Genomic DNA, 19,116 nt, shown 5'->3' on the forward strand with positions numbered 1-19,116 from the left:
ATTGCTCTATTTGGTCATCATAGCAAACTATGGTTACTATGGATCAAGAGGTGCAGGAGGAAACTCAGGCACATGAAGGAGAGAAGGCAGTGCATGAGCCTGAGGCACAATCCTAATGTCCAAACCATGATTTGGCTGCAACATCTGAACTAAACAGATTACAGAAATGGAAATGAAAATATGTATAAAAGAATGAACATCAAAATGTTGTTGCCCTCTAACTTGATACTTTCTGCTAAACTCACTAAGGCAGCTCATCTGTCTCCACAAATCGTTGAAAGCTTTCCTGCGATCTGGTGGTCTGTCGCATTTTCTTTTATATTCTCTAACAATGGCCTTTGCTTCTTCTTCTAGTGGAGAAGGCAAATCTGCGAAATACAGAATTTCAAGGTATGTGTGCACTTTATAAGTGGCTAAACTGGCATGGAATGACTCTTTACAAATACTCTATGAAGAATATCTTGACCTGGGAATAGTCTGTTCTTTCGGCGACAGATAAAATACGAGTATAGTTGTGCAAAAAGCATGCTTTTCCTTCAGGCGTAGTATGTTTGCAGCGAGAAATCACATGCTTATACAGTATGTCCTTTTCCAGTTACAATCCAGTTATATTGGAGCAATATGATTTTGTGGAAAAATGAAACATTGACAGTCTAAGACAAGGATTAAAAGTGTGTTGTTTAAGCAGGCACTAAGCTGATGCTCCTTTTCCAACTCTTTTAACAAATTTCTGCACTGATTTAATAAACATTCTGTTTCCCTAAAGGCCAACACATCAAACATTACCAGTTGTTAAGGAAGATTTATGCCACTTTCACAAGTCACATCACACCATTTTTTAATTGTGAAAAATAAGAATGCAGCACTTTAAGTTTGAATTCTAGTCCCAGGAAATGTGCTTATTTAATGTAATGGTCATGTAGATATTCATTTTCCATAAATCTGCACCACAGAAAATCTGGGCATAGCTTCTCCTGCACTAGAAACTGGTGGTGTAGCAAGGTTCACATATAAAGGTCCTGCATATATTATGGGTATGCAGAAAGGAGAAGTTTAGTGATTGGAATGCCTTTAAGTAGAGATGTGGAAATCTGCACTTATCTAAACTGATGTTTCTACATAGCCATTGCCAGGAATTCTAATGACTGCCTTGATATGGAAACTGAAGCATGACTGATACAATATCTTCAAAAATGTTAATAGGTATTACATCATGAAGATACAGGAAATTAACAAAACAATTAAAATGTCTCTCATGGAATCAGCTTTCCTCTCCAAGTCTTGATACTCAATGTTTAAACCTCCCCATGGTAAGTAATTATTTCATAAAAATGGGAATCAGAATAGCATCATAATTACAGACTCAAGACTTATTTTGTTACAGGAAAATGAGTTTTTGGGTTTCCCCCATACATTAAAAAATAAAATAAAACCAGAACAGTATTATTCAAATCAGCATCCATTATCAATCAATCTTATGAAGTGGGGTTTGATATAACATGAACACTTAAACATTAGCTTTTGACTGTATGCCATAAATACAGTGAAAGATTTCTTCCTGGGCAGGTATACATTTTAAACACTTCTGACTACGCAGTCTGAATGTGGATGTTTTAAATCCACAATGCATTGCTCTCAATGGGATGCTTATGCAGATGAACATTTCTATCCAAATAATGGTAATTATATGCAACTAAAGCTAAACCAGATGACAATTTAGAAAGTTTGCTTTTTGAATGCTTTTTCAGGATGCCACAAATATTGGTACTAAGAATTCAGAACAATTCTTTCCTCATGTCTTGCCAAATGTAAGACTCCTCATCGGTTCTGAACTATGGAACTAATAGAAAGGCAGGAGATAAAATACAAGCAGAAGCTTCATATGAAATATAATCCACATGAGAACCACTTATGACCATTAATAAGTGCAGCTGAAGCCTATTTCACAGCTTGAGAAGTCACATAAACCATGTACACTGAGGCTCTGTCAGAAGACAAATTGTCTTCAATGGCTATAGTGCCCATTCACAATAGTAGGGGGTGTTAAGACTATCTGGCACTCTTAAAACCTGAGCTGGCACAGAGAAGGCTGATGGTCCGGCACTATGACCCACAGGGGTAATTTGGGGTTTCTGTAAAACAAGAGAGACCAAGAGGCCAAATGAATGAATCCTCATTCTGCTTCCAATGTACACACCACAATGAGATGTAATGAGGAAACATACATGGCCATACTATCCCAGCCTAATCAGACTCCACAAAGTTAACTAATTGAATTTAATTGACCCTTCCTGTTCTTATTAGGATGACAGCAGAGCCTTTCAACATAAAAATAGACTAAAAATAAACTTTTAACCTTATGCCATAAAATGCAATAATTAACTTCACATCTATGACTTCACAACCTGACCCCTGAACTATATATGTAGAAAGAACAGTTCTTATCTATTTATTTTTCTCTAGGTGGACACATCTTTTCTTTAAAAAAAAGCATATTAAAGTTACTATACCTGGAGTAACAGGTTCTCTATAGTCAAGGTTCTCACCACTCATCCTTTGAAGGAAGGATAGAATGGCTGGCAGGCCCTTCTGTATCACCTCAAGAGGAGGAAATTCTAGGGGACAATGCCTGAGATTCAAAGCTGTAAGTGAACTTATGTTACCTGCCAAAAAAGAAAAAATGGTTTAAGTTGACCACCATCAGTCATTTGGGAAAATTCAATGCAGTGGGTGGAATTCAACACTAGGTCTACCTAGAGCAGACCCACTGAAATCAATGAACATGAATAAGTTACGTCTATTAATTCCAATAGTTGAACTCCATGCACTGCCACGTAAAGTTTTTGTGACACATTTTATTCAGAGGTGGTCAACATTCCTAGGGAGTTAAAGACAAACACAAACGTATTTATGCACTCAATAATGTAATTCTTCAGCAGCAGCTTCTCCTTCTACAACACTACTGTACCAGGGGTTCAGAATCATCTTGCTGTCGAGGAACACTTTCCCCTCTCAAGTAATTTACACATTGAGGGAGAGAAGCTGCATGTTAGGGGTAGGTGGAGCCAAAGCCAAAAGTGACAGGGCCAGGACAAGGCACTCATTCTCTCTCACTTGCACACCCTTTTCTCCCTCTGAGCTTTTCCCTTTCACACTGTTTTCCCACTCTTTGCTACCAGTATGCTACCAGTAAGTGTATGTGGTCTGTGGGCTGCAGGTTCACCACCTTGTACCAACACAGCCTCTGCTGCCCTTTCTCTTTTCTGCCCCAAAGCATTCTCCAGATCTTATTCCCGCCCTGCTCTCACTTTTCTCAGCCCCCTGTTAAGTAGCTGCCTTTTCTTTCCCCCCTCAATCTAATACATAATCAGTGGAGACTTCCTACTGATAGGTCCCACAGATAGTTCTATTGCTACTGTCGGGCTCGGGTCTATTTTCTGCCCAGGCAGGCTGTATCAGCTTTTCCTGTCAAACCTCTAGATCTGTGAGCATGGGCCTGGGAAGGAGATATAAAGATGTGGCTGACAAATGGAAATCTCAGGTGGCTGCTTTCTTGATTACCCGCGAGCTAGACATTTGAAAAACTCAAGAGCTACATATAGCTTCCAAATACACAGTTTAATAGATCTTAACAGTACTTTCAGAGAGCACAAAAAAGACGACTCAACTGTTTGAGGCCAAAAAAAAAAAAATGACATGGGGCAATTCTTGGGCTTTTGGAAAATACATGCCTCTTATTTCATACCAATTGCAATCAAATTACTCTGTGATTTCCCAGAAATGAGGTTAAAATGTTTGTAATGCTACCCTTACATATTATTTTAAGATGCTTTTAGGCACTATGGAAGGATTCCAGATCAGCAGTATGTTTGTCATGAGGGCAGATGGTATGACCTAATTTTGTATTGCCTGAAAGTGTGGAGTCAATTCTCATATACAAACACAAAGAACAAGTGAAATACCATGACAGTCTCAAAGACAGAATGTAGTCTCTTGTTCCTTCACAGAATTGGAAATATTGTAAATACCAACTTCTATCACACTGAGCAAAGTGTGATAATGTGTGATCTAAACATGTTTTTAAAAGCTTTAAGCCAAAACTGAATACAGTATAGCAAAGCTACAGCTAAAACTTTGCTTTTAATCAGACAGGGTAGATTCCTTAGAAAACAAGAGACCCAGGCCACAATTCTGAAGTCTTCAGTTGTCTTATTGAGAAAGTATCATTTATTCAAAAATGGGACATGTTTAAGATATATTTACAAAAACATAACAGTGGTGTGACATCTATGGCTACATTTGAGTGACCCCCATGTAAAATAATAACAAAGAAATAAGGAAAAATTGAACGATATGTGGCAAGAATGTATTAGAAAATATGAATAGATGAAGGTAATAATTATAAGTACACTCAATATTAAAAATGGTAAAAACATTGGGAGTTGATGGGAAGTCTATTACACTTTAGTAAGAATGTTGAACAAAAGAGATTGTATAAGATTGAATCAATTTTTATCTGTAGATTTATATAAGATTATTTACATAAGATCGTTTTTTGTTTATATAAGTTTGTTTTTGTTATTTATGAAACTCAATAAAGCATTGAATGGGCGGGGGAGAGAAAGTACGAAACCCCCCCCCCCCGAAGTCCTAAAATAACTTGCTTTTTAAGCCAACAAACCACAATGTGAGAGATTCTGCAAAGGCTGCAGAATATCTTAAACTCTTTCCTCCTTCTCTAGAGCAAATTCCAGTGGTGCACATGGGTCTTTTGCATGCACACACCTTTGCACATTGGGATGATAACCTATTTACTTAGATTTATAGCACCATATCCTCCATACTAGGAGCAAATAAAAAGTACTGTAAAACAAATGGTAAAAAGCTTCCTGTCTTAAAGGTTCATAATAATAATAATAATAATAATAATAATAATAATAATAATAATAATAATAATTATTTATTATTTGTACCCCACCCATCTGTCTGGGTTTCCCCAGCCACTCTGGGCGGCTTCCATAAAAACCAGAAATACACTAAAATATCACAGATTAAAAACTTCCCTGAACAGGGCTGCCTTAAGATGTCTAAGATAATCTAAAATGCCAGCATATAATTCCAAAGAAGGCCACAACTTTATTTTGACATAAGATAGGCAGAGACATCACTGGCAGCCTAATCACTAAAAGAATACTATTCTGCACAGAAGCTGATAAGGAAGATAGGGAGGTTGTAGACAACAAGGAACATAATGCAGTCATGCTGCCCCAAAGTCATTCACCTGTGTGTGCAATTGGTATGCACTAAGTGCTTAGGTAACAAAAGGACAAAAGTAACAAAGCTGGGGATAGGGCATCCACACCCAATATAGTGTTTTGGCAGGTATGGTCCAGACCACCCATCAACCTTCCCCCTATCCTCAAGTGCTTCTACTGGAGGGCACTAGCAGAAATGTGGGATGTCTTACTTATACCCAGCTTTAATTATGCATTTTACTTAAAACCTTTACAAATCACTCTTCCTTATTAAAAGCTCAAGGCTGCTAACAACCAAATAAAAATGTAGTTTTATCAATTTAAAATATCACAAAATCTTCAAACACTAAAAACAATACTACATCTACAGCAGAAATTCAGCCCCTCAATCTCACCCAGCACAGAAATCGGCAGGCAGCTGGAGGACACATGCAACTAAATAAGCCCTCTTCCAGCCCCCAGCAAAACAGTAAACTTTTTTGTAGCTAGTATTTTTGTGTGTGCTTATTTACAAGGATAGATGAATAAACATAATGCATAAAAATCTCCATAGTCAGATCATAGAAATAGATATGTTTGCACTGCTGCAGGGTAAAAACCTATAATAATACTTTTTGGAAAATGGAAATTCTATTCATATGAATACACTGTATTCACTGTAAGAAATATTTTTTACACAAAACAACTGTAAGAAATATTTTTTACACAAAACAACTGCCTATTTTCAGGTAAACAGAGCTAACATCAGTTTGGGGAGAACAATATGAAAAGTGTCAAGATCCTGATAGCAGTCAATAACAGATTTTTCTCACTGCCTCGAAAATGATATTTTTAAAAGTCCATTCACAGCTTGAATGAACATCATTCTTTCTTTTTCAGCCTTACTTTCTGAGAGTGCAATACTTAGTATTCTGTATGAGTCTATACTTTATTCATGACTGCATTATGCAGCATATTTGCACATAAATTCTTTCCATGAAACCAGTTCTGGAAGACAAATATTGTTATAGATTGTTTGCCTTATTCTAAATTGCCAGCAATTAAAAGCCATTATGAACGCTGTAAAACAAACTTCCTCTAGAGGATGGTCCTCTAGAAATTTTAGCTGTAATAAGAATGGTAGTCTTGCTGTTCCCAGTGTGGATTTTCTGTTCCTCTTTGTCTTCTTCTTTTCCTAAGCTCTCCTCACCCACTTATATGGGAAATTCTGTGTAATGTAAAAAATCTCTGCTTGCCTGCACACACACATCTACAGCCCTCCTTTGTCATATGGTAAGGAATGCTTTCTTAAGAGGATACAAGGCTGTGATTTTATCATGACTCTCAAAGTGCACAAAATCCCCATTGTAGGAGGATGAACAATGTATAGATTTCTTTCCACGTAATATCCATGACTACTATACAGCAATAATGTAAGATATTCCTTAAAGAAATATACAGTGAGGTTTATACATTAGAAACATTATTGTGTGCTGGAATATGACATACTTTGGATGAGGAGGGTCCATATTTGGCAAATTGTAAAAAGCAGAGGGAGGGCATCAAACTTTCAAGCATCTTTTGACAGTTGACCCACCAGGGATATGTCCATTATGTTCTCACAGAGCCCAACATATAATTGGCTTTCAGGAATATGGATGCTACGTAACACATGGGTGGCTTACGTTGCTCCAGGATGCAGTTCATGTTTAACTGGTGTGGTTCTACACCACTAAAAAGGTGATATAGGGGGTCCCACTATACTGGACCCAGAACTAGTAGGAGGCCTCGATTGAGCCTTCATTTAAAAAAAAAAAAAAAAAAAAACAGTTGCAGAGCAACCCTTTGTCAGGTTGGATTGAGCAAGGGCAGTGCTTTTTTTCTGGGGGTACATGGGAGTATGAATACCCCTAAACATTTTGTGAATCTAAGTTTGGCCTCATTGAGGGCCAGTATTTTAATACGAGTAGGAAAATGAGAGTACCGTACCCCTAAACATTTTTTAAGAAAAAAAACACTGATCAAGGGTGTTGTTGGTCCAGTTCCGACAGCTAAACTGGTTTCAAGTGGCACTTCACTGATACAGAACTGCCCCCCTCCACCTGCTGAATGTGTGGGTGTGCTGCTGGCATGATACCCACCACCAACAGCTGGTAGAAGGCCCTAAAACAGGGCATTCAGAATTGGGGAGGGGCTAAGCTTTCCTGCGTTCCATTGGATCCTGAGCCCGTCAAAGCTGTGGAGTGACATCACTGTGTTCGGATCAGGTCAAATCATTCTGTCCCTGCTTCTGCTGCTGGTGGGGTAGGAGAGTTTGGATTAAGCCCCCAACAGGACTTGCCGATCGCATGGTCGGCGGTTCGAATCCCTGCGGCGGGGTGCGCTCCCATCGCTCGGTCCCAGCACCTGCCAACCTAGCAGTTCAAAAGCACCCTCGGGTGCAAGTAGATAAATAGGGACCGCTTACCAGCGGGAAGGTAAACGGCGTTCCGTGTGCTGCGCTGGCTCGCCAGATGCAGCTTGTCATGCTGGCCACGTGACCCGGAAGTGTCTCCGGACAGCGCTGGCCCCCGGCCTATAGAGTGAGATGAGCGCACAACCCTAGAGTCTGGCAAGACTGGCCCGTACGGGCAGGGGTACCTTTACCTTTACCTTTATACTTTCATAATAGAATTAAAGTTACAAAGCAAAACATGCAGACACCATTAGAAGTGCTCCCTTGTTTCAGCCAACAAATCAGGTCAGAGCTGTGATTGACAAGTGTTATGGAGAAATTCAGAGACACACACAAATTGAGAAAACCCTAAAACAGCTTCAGAATCACCCAAGAAGTCCACTCTGCAGACAATTTAGAAGGTACTTCCTGGTTTGTTTCGAAGCTACACTTTGGTCTTCCTTTGTATGTGTGTGACTCTAAAGAGAGACAATGTAGAAGGGACTGCCTGGTTCACTGCTGAAGAGACTTACTGGCTCCTCTTGAAGCAGTTTTTCATCTTCCCTGTGAGAGAAGTAGTTGTTCAGAGAAAATAACTGAGAAATTCAGAGTGTTAGCGCACCTGTGCCTGGGCAGTAGCTCGTCTATTAAAAAACAAGAAGTACCAGCAAAGAGAGGAGTTCATGCTCTTTCTAACACATATTTAATTTCATGCTATTTTAAAAAGAAAATTAAAATAAATTCCAAATATGTGACTATTAGAAAAATTACGGTACTATACAAATGCAAATGCATCAGCAGTAAATCCATAATGGAAGTGGTACTATTAGGGTGGAGAAATATGAGCAATGCCGAGTGTCTCACTAAAAATCCTAGCATACATTCTGAGCAAGATCAGGCTTTGTTTCAGATGGCAGGGCAGGTGGGTTAAAAGAAATTTAATATTTTCATTAACCAATGCTTGGATGCCCGTGCTTGGATACAGTGGTGCCTCGCAAGACGAAAAGAATCCGTTCCGCGAGTCTCTTCGTCTAGCGGTTTTTTCGTCTTGCGAAGCAAGCCCATTGATGGCTTAGCGGATTAGCGCTATTAGCGGTTTAGGCTTTTAGCGGCTTATCGGCTTAGCGGATAAGTGGCTTGGAAAAAGGGGGGGGGAGGGAAAAAACCCCGCAGGAACAAAAATGTCTTGCGAAGCAAGCCCATAGGAAATTCGTTTTGCGAAGCACCTCCAAAACGGAAAACTCTTTCATCTAGCGAGTTTTCCGTCTTGTGAGGCATTCGTCTTGCGGGGCACCACTGTAATTTCAAGATGAAATTGTTAAAAAGCAAGCAGTGTATTCTAACAGCATTTGTTGTGGTTAATTGTGTATACCTCATAATGACGGTAGCAATGGTCATAAAACAGGTCAAAAAGCTGCTCATTAAAGGATCTGAACCTTTAACTTTAATATACTCATTTAAGTGTTTTGCTAGTGGCAACAGCCCATCTCCATGAATCACCCTATATCTGTCCCTTAAGTGGGAAACATATGAATCACCTCTCCCCACTGTCTTGCTACTACCATTAACATAAAAGTTCCTGCAACTGCAATATTCTAAAACAAAAAACAATACACAACCCAATACACAAAGAGGCTGGTCAACAGTACTGGGTTATCATACTCTACTCTTCCTCAGTCCCCCCCCCCCATGATTACTATTGCAAGGCTGGGGCTACTTTAAAGGGCTGTTGTAACCAACACTATAAGTGTTGAAAGACTGATGCTTCAGCCTTCTCTATTCTGGGATTTGCCATTACAGTGGTACCTTGGTTCTCAAACTTAATCTGTTCCAGAAATCCGTTCCAAAACCAAAGCATTCCAAAACCAAGGCACACTTTCCCATAGAAAGTAATGCAAAACGAATTAATCCATGCCAAACTTTAAAAACAACCCCTAAAACAGCAATTTAACATGAATTTTACTATCTAACAAGACCATTGATCCATAAAATCAAAGCAATAAACAATGTACTGCAGTCACACAATCAATCAATCAATCAGTAGCTGAACTGGGCTCCACACAGTCACAAAAACAAAACAAAAAAGAGCCACAAAAACAAAAACGCAAAATAAATAGCAAAAACAGACAGACCTCAGCGTAACACTCAAAACGGAGCATGTTCAGCTTCCGAAAAAAGTTCGCAAACCGGAACACTTACTGCCAGGTTTGCAGTGTTTGGGATCCAAGTTGTTTGAGTACCAAGGCGTTTGAGAACCAAGGTACCACTGTACTAGTGCGGGTAAAAAAAGGAGCTTAGATCCAACCTCCTTCTGATGATCCCAACCAGTAAAGGAAATAAGAGTTTCCCAGTCAACCTCTGAGGAACTATTACAGAATTCTGAATCAGATTAGCCTTGGTCCTAACAATCATTTATGTCAGATCTGTTGCTATTATATATTAATTAAATTGTGGTCATGTCACACTGTGCCTCTACATAGGTGCATTGTGCCGTGGTGAAATCTGTCCAAAGTTCCTTACTATTCAAGAGAGCATTTACAATAAATGTAAATTACTAAAAATTTCTAGGTTCCCTTAAGCGTTTACTGGGGAGAGAGGAGTACTTACCAAGCTCAACAGGCAATCTTTTAATAGGATTTCTTTCTAACAGCAGCGTTTTCAACTGCCTTTGCAATAAAGAAAACAAAATGTAAATATAAAATAAATCTAAATGAAAATGTCAAAAACTGTTAATTCTCTAATTTATTTTATGAGCCTTTCACAGAAATAACAAGACAAGGCTGCTGGATCAGGCCAATGGCCTATCTAGTCCAGCATCCAGTTCTTGCAGTGACCAGCCAGATGCCTATGGGAAGTCTGCAAGCTGAACATGAGCACAACGGTCCTCTGCACACCTGCAGTTCACAGCAAATGGTATTACCAGAGGCATACTGCCTCTGACAGTGGAGGTAAAACTATTTCAAAGAAAGTGAATTATACAGGTGGATTCCAAAAGGGATCTTATGGTTAGTGTCAAAAAATAGAAAAATGTCACGTCCTTCAGAAGTTAGGTCACTTCACTTGGGTTCATCAGATAATGGATGCAGGTGCTGCAATGGAGCAGCATTTCTATATCAGACAATGTTTAAACTTGATTAGATGACCAGTTTCAAAATACTTTTAGCCATGTCATTTTAGGACAGATACTTCCAAATAAGCAATATATTTTTTAAGGTTTTGGGGCCTCAGTCAATTCATTTAGTGACTTTTCAGTTTATTTATAGTCAGTATAATATATAAAGGATGGAGGGAAGGACAAAAAAATGGGTATATAAAAGCAAACTACAGAGTTCAATTCCATAAACTGGCGAAGCATGCAAATGCATTAAGTTCCAAGCGAAACAAATGGGTCTACATTATCTTGAAGCTTGTTACACCAATAAATGCACTTCATTTTCCCATTTGACTTTTATTATGTTTGTAAACTTATGCATACATACAATATCCCAAACTTTAATAACACTGGTCAACAACAAATTTGTTGTCTGCGTTTTTTCAGTTGATTTAGGATGAATCTGATGCGCTGAATCCAAAAATCACATTGGTTTTGCTCAATCAGGTCAAGTTTTTGAGTTATGGCCACATGTCTTTTTTTACGTTTTTGTTCACATGTACACTTGTGTGGAGCATTTTAGAAGAAGTTGGTGGGGGTAAAATGCCATGTTGAATAATTGTTTTGATTGGAAATGATTATTTTAATGACAAGAAGTATTCAGGTCCGATAGTTCTGGGTGATTATGTCGAAAAGGGATCAGTTTGAAGTCATAAAACCTCGAAATCTTCCATAAATTGGTGCGGCAAAGCATAAAGTTGGGGATCAAAACTAAGTTAATGGGGCAGCTGCCCCACGAAGTATCCGGATCTTCAATCAGCACGTCGTCCTGTAGCTCATTGTGATGAAATTCCAGTGCCTATCTTCGGAGAACTTCCTGACATTAGTGACGAAGATGCCTCCAGTGTTGAAGGACATGAAGAAGAAGTGGTTCTTGAAGATGATGCTCCACATCCATTTTCCCAAAAGGAGTTGAATGATCTAGTTCGTGACCTCAGCTTGTCAAAGGACTCTGCCGAACTGTTGGCATCCAGATTGAAGGAAAAAACCCACCCCCTTGACAGTGCTCGCATCAGCTTCTTCCGCAACAGGCATCAAGAGTACCTCTGTTTTTTCTCGGAAGAGAAGGACTTGGTGTACTGTGCAGATATTGTGCAGCTTCTGCTCAAGCTTGGAGTGCCACAGTACGAACCCAAAGATTGGAGACTGTTCATTGACAGCAGCAAGCAATCACTGAAATGTGTTCTGCTACACAACGGCAACCAGTTTGCCTCTATACCCCTGGCTCACTCGAGTACACTGAAGGAGAACTATAAAGCGGTGAAGTATGTGCTGGAGAAAATTGGTTATGATCAGCATAAGTGGTTTATTTGTGTTGACCTGAAGATGGTGAACTTTTTGTTGGGACAACAGTCTGGCTTCACCAAGTACCCATGTTTTCTGTGCATGTGGGATAGTTGGGACCATGCTCAGCATTACACGAAGGACTGGCCTGTGTGGGGGGGGATTGGTGCCTTGCAAAGAAAGGAACGTCATCAACGACCCTCTGGTAGACAGAGACAGAATACTCTTCCCACCGCTGCACATCAAGCTCGGCTTAATCAAGCAGTTCACCAAGGCTCTGGACAAGGATGGAGACTGCTTCACTTACTTGTGCCAGGCTTTTCCAGGATTGACCATGGAAAAGTTGAAAGCTGGCATCTTTGACGGTCCTCAGATCCATCAGCTCATCAGAGATCCAGAATTCGGAAACTCAATGAACGAAGTGGAACTGGAAGCGTGGAAGGCATTTGTTCTGGTAGTGAAGAACTTTCTTGGCAACAATAAGGCCAGAAACTACGCAGAACTTGTCAACAACATGCTGACTGCTTTCAGAAACCTGGGCTGCAACATGAGCGTCAAGATGCACTACCTATTTTCACATATGGACCGGTTTCCTGAGAACCTGGGTTCAATGAGTGACGAGCAGGGGGAGAGATTCCATCAGGACATGAAAGAGATGGAGACCAGGTATCAGGGTCGCTGGGACACAGTCATGATGGCTGACTACTGTTGGACTCTGAAGAGAGACCTCCCTGCCGCTGAGTATTCCAGGAGTTCCAAGAAACGGAAGTTCAAGCCCTGAAGATTGAAAAATGGTGAAGCAACATGCAATTTACATGTACTTACCTTTAGCAATCCCCACCATTCAGTTTACAGTAAACCTGACCTGATGGAGAAACGGATGCCATTTCCTGATTCAGCAGCGCAAAAATACCCTAAATCAGTTGTAGAAATCTAGACAACATTCAAAAAGTAAAAAATTGTTGCCCAGTGTAATCCATTGTTCCAAAGTTGGTGTCTTTTTAAAATTATAACTATTATAACAAATAGTTATGTCACAAACAGTTAACAGATGCAGGAACAATTCCTTATCTTCTGCTAGTACATTTATATAACCAAACAACATGGTTAAGGGATCCATTGGCAATATATATCCAGTTATTGCCTCAGTACATCTTGACACTGATAATGTACCTTCAAAGAGGCTTGCTGTTACTTAGCGATCACAGGGTGCTTCTTTGAAATTCATTTTGAGGAAGCAGTTTGGATTCAAACCGCTTCCTACATATGTCTGCAAAGAAAAATGTGTTCCATTTGGATGGGAAAATCTCTACTGTGGTGGATTAACCTTGCAATTGTGGCCACATCCATAGCTGCCCTACATCTGACATCACTTATGCCAGGTGTGAGGCAGGTGAGTGTTGTTGCAAGCAAAATGAGACCTATGCTGCACCAGCTAGGCCTCTGGGCCAGAGTTTCCACACCACTGTTCAAAACAAAAAAGTGACCAATTTAAGCATACTTTTTAAAAAGTGACAAATGTAACATGTAGTTTGGCCTACAACCAACTGTGTTAAATCTATTTCTTATACTATAATTTCTGGTGTCAATTGGGGAGAAATGGAATAGTACTTAATTTCATAATGGGTATGTATTGTTCAACAGACAGAATAATTTAAAGAATGATAAACAGGTAAAAGGGCAGAAGACATACTTGTGGCATCCAATTCCAGGGGGAAGCTCTTGAATTTTGTTGTAACGCAGATCGAGCCAAACAAGGTTTGGCACATTCTGAAAGAAATCCTCAGGAACTACGGACAGGACATTTCCTTCCAGATGCAAATGCTAAGACAAATATATATATTATGCACACACACAAATATGCAACGATTGCTTGGTGTATAATTCATGTGTTATTAATTCCTTAGAAATACTCAAAAATATGTAAAACTTTAGAATTATTCAAGAAAGTATATTCGAATAATTAAATTGTACTTTTAATTTGTGCACAAGAACGCTGTTAAGTTTTTATACTTTATAACTGAGCTACTCTTTACTGATTGGATATTTTAACAACTGTTATTATGTATGAGAAACTTACTCTAAGGTTAAGTAACTTGTATATGTCATCCGTTAGATGCTGTAGATCTTTTCTACTCAGATCCAGAGAGATTGTAGAATTAGATTCAAGCTTGTCAAGAGCCTGGCAGATACGACTTGATGAACCGGAATCAGAATCACCTCTCCTTTTGTTTTCTGCATTATCACCACCAGCACCATCAGTTTCTGAGGAAGTCCACTTTTCCTCCATTTGACGAGAAACCACTTGGCCTAAACCAGAAACCTACACACTCATCATCCAAAGGTAAGCAATAAGCTGAAAAATAACAGATTTTTTTATATATATAGAAAAACTGGAATGTACCAGCAACTCCCCCCCCCAAATGTGCTGTAACAGAAGTATATAATGCAGGTGAATCAACCACCTAAATACTTTATACTGTCTGTTCAGACAATCAGCTTTCCAGACCAACAGGAGTAACTTCTTTCTTTACATAACTTGTACAGTAGCCCCATTAGAGCATTGTTCTTTGTATTTCCAAAGATAGCAATAAAAATAAAATAAAAAGAATCTCTCAGTGGTTAACCTCCTATCTTAGAACATCAAAGAGAAAGCTACACCAAACAGAAGCATTACAAATGAAAATAAAAGACAGTAAAATCCACATTTAAATCAGCATAAGTAACAGGATGGCAAAGTATTATCTTAAGAATAATAAAAAAAATTAAGTGTACAAGAGGATGGGGAAAGGGGACTGATGAGAGTGGCAATACTTGGAGCAGTGGGATTCTGAACACTAACATAACATCTCTTCCCTTTGAAGAAATCAAGGAGAGAAATTGGTTCTAATGCTCCAAGTACCCTGGCCCCCAAAAGAAAACTGCCCAGCAGCCTGTGCATCCCCTACATACACGTGTCAAAATGCACACACACTCGTGCCATCATGTGACAATACACCTGCGATTTCCCCATCCCTGGATGGTCACGTGCAACGTGTGAAACGCCCCCCCCCCGCGCTGGGGCATAGATAATAACGGGAAGAGCCAACCAACAACAAAAACTAGCAGTTGCATTAAGGGTCCACATGGTGACAAAGAAGGAGCCGGGAAGACGGCAATCCCCCCCCCCCGCGCGCCCTTTTCCTATTTCTGAGACTTTTGCATCCCAGGATCGTGGGTTCGAGCCCCACGCTGGGCAAAATATTCCTGCCTGGCAGGGGGTTGGACTAGATGACCCTCGTCGGTCCCTCTTACGGTTCCGGTTCTAGGAGCTTTTCTCTCCCGTCGTCGTTTCTAATGCGGCTGCGCGCCCAGAACGAAGGCGGCTCCTGAGTTCTGTGGAGTTAAAAAGCAGTTTTCTCCCCACAGAACATGAAACTCGCCTTTCCCCATGTCTGTCTCCCCAAACCTTCCTCTTTTCCCGCTTAAAAAGGCCCCCAGCAGCCAGGCAGCCCCCCACTTCCTCACCGACTTCTTCCCGGGGACTGTGAAGGCCCCCCAGTGCCAGAGCGGGGCGACCTCCCTCCTCCTCCTGCCCCTCTCGCCGCGAGCTTCCTTTATGCCGTGGCCGAAGGGTAACAAGCAGGCCGCTAGGCCGCGGTCGCCATGGCAACTCTCAAGCTGCCGGGGAGCGCCGGGAGGAGGAGGCGGAGGCGGAGGCCTCCCTCGGCGCCGCCAGGGAGAAGAAGGGAGAGGGAGGCCCGCGCAATGCAGCCCAGGCCGACCCCTGGCTCCCTCCACATCCCAGCCTGCTTTGCGTCCCTTTTCCCCCTCCCGCCGCCTCCTGCACCTTAGGTGGGACGAGGGTGTCTGAAGGATGGTACACAGAAAACGCACAAAACATCCAGGCAGGGTGCGGGGAGGGCGGGGAAGGGGGGAAAACGTCTCCTCCCTTTTCGGCTCTTCGCTCCCCCTCTGGATGCTTGCTAGCTGTTTCCACCCCGTTCTTATGAACTCCAAATATTCCCCCCCTTATTCATTTCATGCAGCTTCAACTAACCCATCACAGGCAGTGGTGGATTTACGTATAAGCTAAACAAGCTTCCCAAAAAATTAAAGGGGAAAAAAGCCTGGATGTACATTTCCAAAATACAAGATAAAAAACAAATAAAATAAAACCTACATACCGCAACAGTGTTTTGTGTTGTGTTGGCTCCTATGAAATACAAGATAAAAAACAAAATAAAACCTACATACCGCAACAGTGTTTTGTGTTGTGTTGGCTCCTATGAAATACAAGATAAAAAACAAATAAAATAAAACCTACATACAGCAACAGTGCTTTGTGTTGTGTAGGCCCCTATGATGTAAGATGCTAGCCTGCTCCCTAAAATATCACTGGTTTGCTCATTTCTATATATAGGGTGTCTACATTCTGATTATGAGTCTTTGTAAATTGTGTTTCTAAAGGAACTTTTGTTATTGCCAAATGCCAATGTGTTTGCATTATTAAGTTTGTTACGAATAAAAAATCATTTTAAGTTAGAGCTTAATAATTATTTCACTATTAATATACTTCTTAATTGTATTTCAGCTCAACAATTACTTTGATAAAATACATATTTTGTTATGTGCAAATGGCTTTATATATCTGTTACGTCCATAAATTACCATATAGCATATATTCAACACCAAAAACAGCAACAATTTGTTGTTGACAAAGGACAGCTGGAGGTATAAAGGGCCCCATTACCTTCAGTAGCTTAGGGTCTCATCAAACCGAAATCTGGTCCTGCTCTGGATCCTTGCTTGCTGTTTCCACCCCATTATTATGAACTCCAGATATTTCCCCCCATTCATTTCACGCAGCTTCAACTAACCCATCACAGGCCTTCAGTCTCTTAATACCAACACTTAAATTATGTGAGGGGAAGGCGGTCCTCTCATGCACTGTGGGTATATTCTTTATTATTATTATTATTAACTTTGTTTTTTCGGTCTCCAAGAATGCATATAACAAGCAGGATAGCTCAGTGGGTAGAGCATGAGGCTCTTAACCCTCAGGGTTGTGGGTTCAAGATCCACCATGGGTGAAAGATTCCTGTATCTCAGGAGGTTGTTGGACTAGATGACTTTGACTCAGGCTTGTATGATTTGATTCTAGCAAGCCAAACAAGTGTATTTTGACCATCCTGGTGCTTAATGTGGTTTTATTTTTTTCCATTTGCAAGTTGGCAGCAAAGCTAGGGCATTTTCTTTAGGCGTACCTTTTGGGACACAGGTTCTAGAGGCCCGCTTTAACAGATTAATTTACGAGGCTGTCAAAATGGTACAAAATAACGTATTGTGAACTACTGTGGTCAAGTGATGCTGCCACCGTGATCACTCAAAAAACTCCTACGTTTCCGTTCGTTTCTAACACAACCCATACCATCCACATATTGTTATGTAATAGCTCCTCATCTATTAGCATACAATACAAAACTGCAGCGTATAACTCTAGCAAAGATTAGTGAGGAATTGCATCAGTCTGAAATAGGATCTATTTCCCTCCCCGCCCAAGAGGATTTGTAGGGATTGGTAAAAATCCATTACATGGCTAAATGCAGACAAAGAACATATAAGACATAACCAACTTACATTAATCTTAGATAACTGTTAAGTAATCTATGAATAATTTGATTCATACCGCCCCTAATTCTCGCAAGATGGAAAATCAAATTGCCAATATGGCATTGCCAGAAAGAAGCTATTATAAAAATAATTCTGATGCAGACAGTAATTGCTTTGTGAGAGGAGGAAGCAAAGTGCACACAGGTGAGAAATTGATGATGGCTAATGCCACCGTTTGCACCTTATCTTTGTGGGGATTTCTTTCTGGATATCCAGATTAGTGTTAAATGCAAAACTAAGAACATGCTAAACTTTCAGATGTACCTTTGGGGCACAAATTAATTAATTCCTAAAAATATTGTACTAAATACTAAAATATTCCTCAATGTGGAATACAGTAAATGAAAAACTGGCTGTTACCTTTCACTCAACAAATTCTCCTTAGCCACTGGCTGGCCTCCTGTATGTCTGTAATCTCTCATTCGGCAAACTCTCTACAGCCATTGGCTGGCTTCCTGAGATATCATATAATGTTCTTTAGGCTTCAATCCTGTACTTGCTGGGATTAAGACTCATTGAACGCAGTGTGGCTTCCATCTGAGTAGATGTGGATAGGGTTCTAAATGTTGTGTGGGAAGTTATAGAATGCTGTCAAATGGTGCAATATCTGGGAATAAAGTCAGTGTGCCTGAGAGAAATATTTCATACATGGACAGTGGAAATGAAAATGCAGGTAGGGTCAGAAGATAGTGGCATGGTTGCTGGAGGCATTAATGACTAGGAATACGAGAGGAAGGAATTTTTTGTTTTCTATGCCCCTGCAGGGAGGAGCATAGCATCAATCTATAAAACAATTGAACTCACTAGAAATTAACACCACCTCTTTTCTCTCTTTCCCGTTTCAATATTGAAGCTAAATACTCTGTGTTGCACTGTGTTGACCAAAGCCCAGACATTGAGGATTTTCATTCTTCACATATATTGTTTAAACAGATTCCATACACAGTAGTTTAACCAATAGAGGATACTAGTTACTAAAATAATGTTTGCTTTCCTCATCATCACTGCAAGCTTATTGTCCCTGTAATTCAACTGCTCTCAGGTTTTACTTTTACATTTAAGAAAATAAAAATAATCATATTGGGATTCATTTTGGAAAAGTGAGGGAGGAGAGTTTTTGTGTTTTCTAAGTACAGATTCTTAAATTAAGGCAATTAAGAATAGTTCCTTTTCCTCCAGCTGGTGAGTAAATACCAATGAATGAATGACTAAAAGCAAGTAGCATATGTCCAAAATCTTCTAATGAGACATCTGGATTGCTTCTTGCACGAGAGGAGAACATACAAGCTGTGGAAATAGATACGCACTTGGAGGATGAGTAATGCAAATGCACCCAAGGCTGACAAGTTGTTGAAAGGATG

At 40.2% G+C, this 19,116-nt stretch overlaps 2 protein-coding genes across 6 annotated transcripts in view; one reads left to right on the forward strand and one right to left on the reverse strand.

The window, feature by feature from the left end:
* Window positions 1-15,860, reverse strand: part of LRRC27 (leucine rich repeat containing 27) — a 40,689-nt gene extending 24,829 nt beyond the window's left edge. The window contains exons 1-7 of one of the 5 annotated variants that reach the window (XM_081863296.1): window positions 15,611-15,856; window positions 15,398-15,478; window positions 14,184-14,459; window positions 13,797-13,927; window positions 10,276-10,334; window positions 2,511-2,663; window positions 246-368 (exon numbers count right to left, since the gene is read on the reverse strand). In XM_081863296.1, the coding sequence (XP_081719422.1) occupies window positions 246-368; window positions 2,511-2,663; window positions 10,276-10,334; window positions 13,797-13,927; window positions 14,184-14,393 (676 nt within the window). In that variant the 5' untranslated portion in view covers window positions 14,394-14,459; window positions 15,398-15,478; window positions 15,611-15,856. Of the gene's footprint in view, window positions 1-245; window positions 369-2,510; window positions 2,664-10,275; window positions 10,335-13,796; window positions 13,928-14,183; window positions 14,460-15,397; window positions 15,479-15,610 lie in introns of all 5 variants that reach the window. The other 4 variants (XM_081863298.1, XM_081863295.1, XM_081863297.1 and 1 more) reach the window with 4 other exon arrangements.
* The window catches only part of STK32C (serine/threonine kinase 32C), a 382,168-nt gene that overhangs the window by 187,474 nt on the left and 175,578 nt on the right, over window positions 1-19,116 (forward strand). The gene's annotated exons all lie outside the window — the stretch shown is intronic.

The sequence above is a fragment of the Podarcis erhardii genome, assembly GCF_964252035.2.
Source record: "Podarcis erhardii genome assembly, chromosome: 5".
NCBI lineage: Eukaryota > Metazoa > Chordata > Lepidosauria > Squamata > Lacertidae > Podarcis > Podarcis erhardii.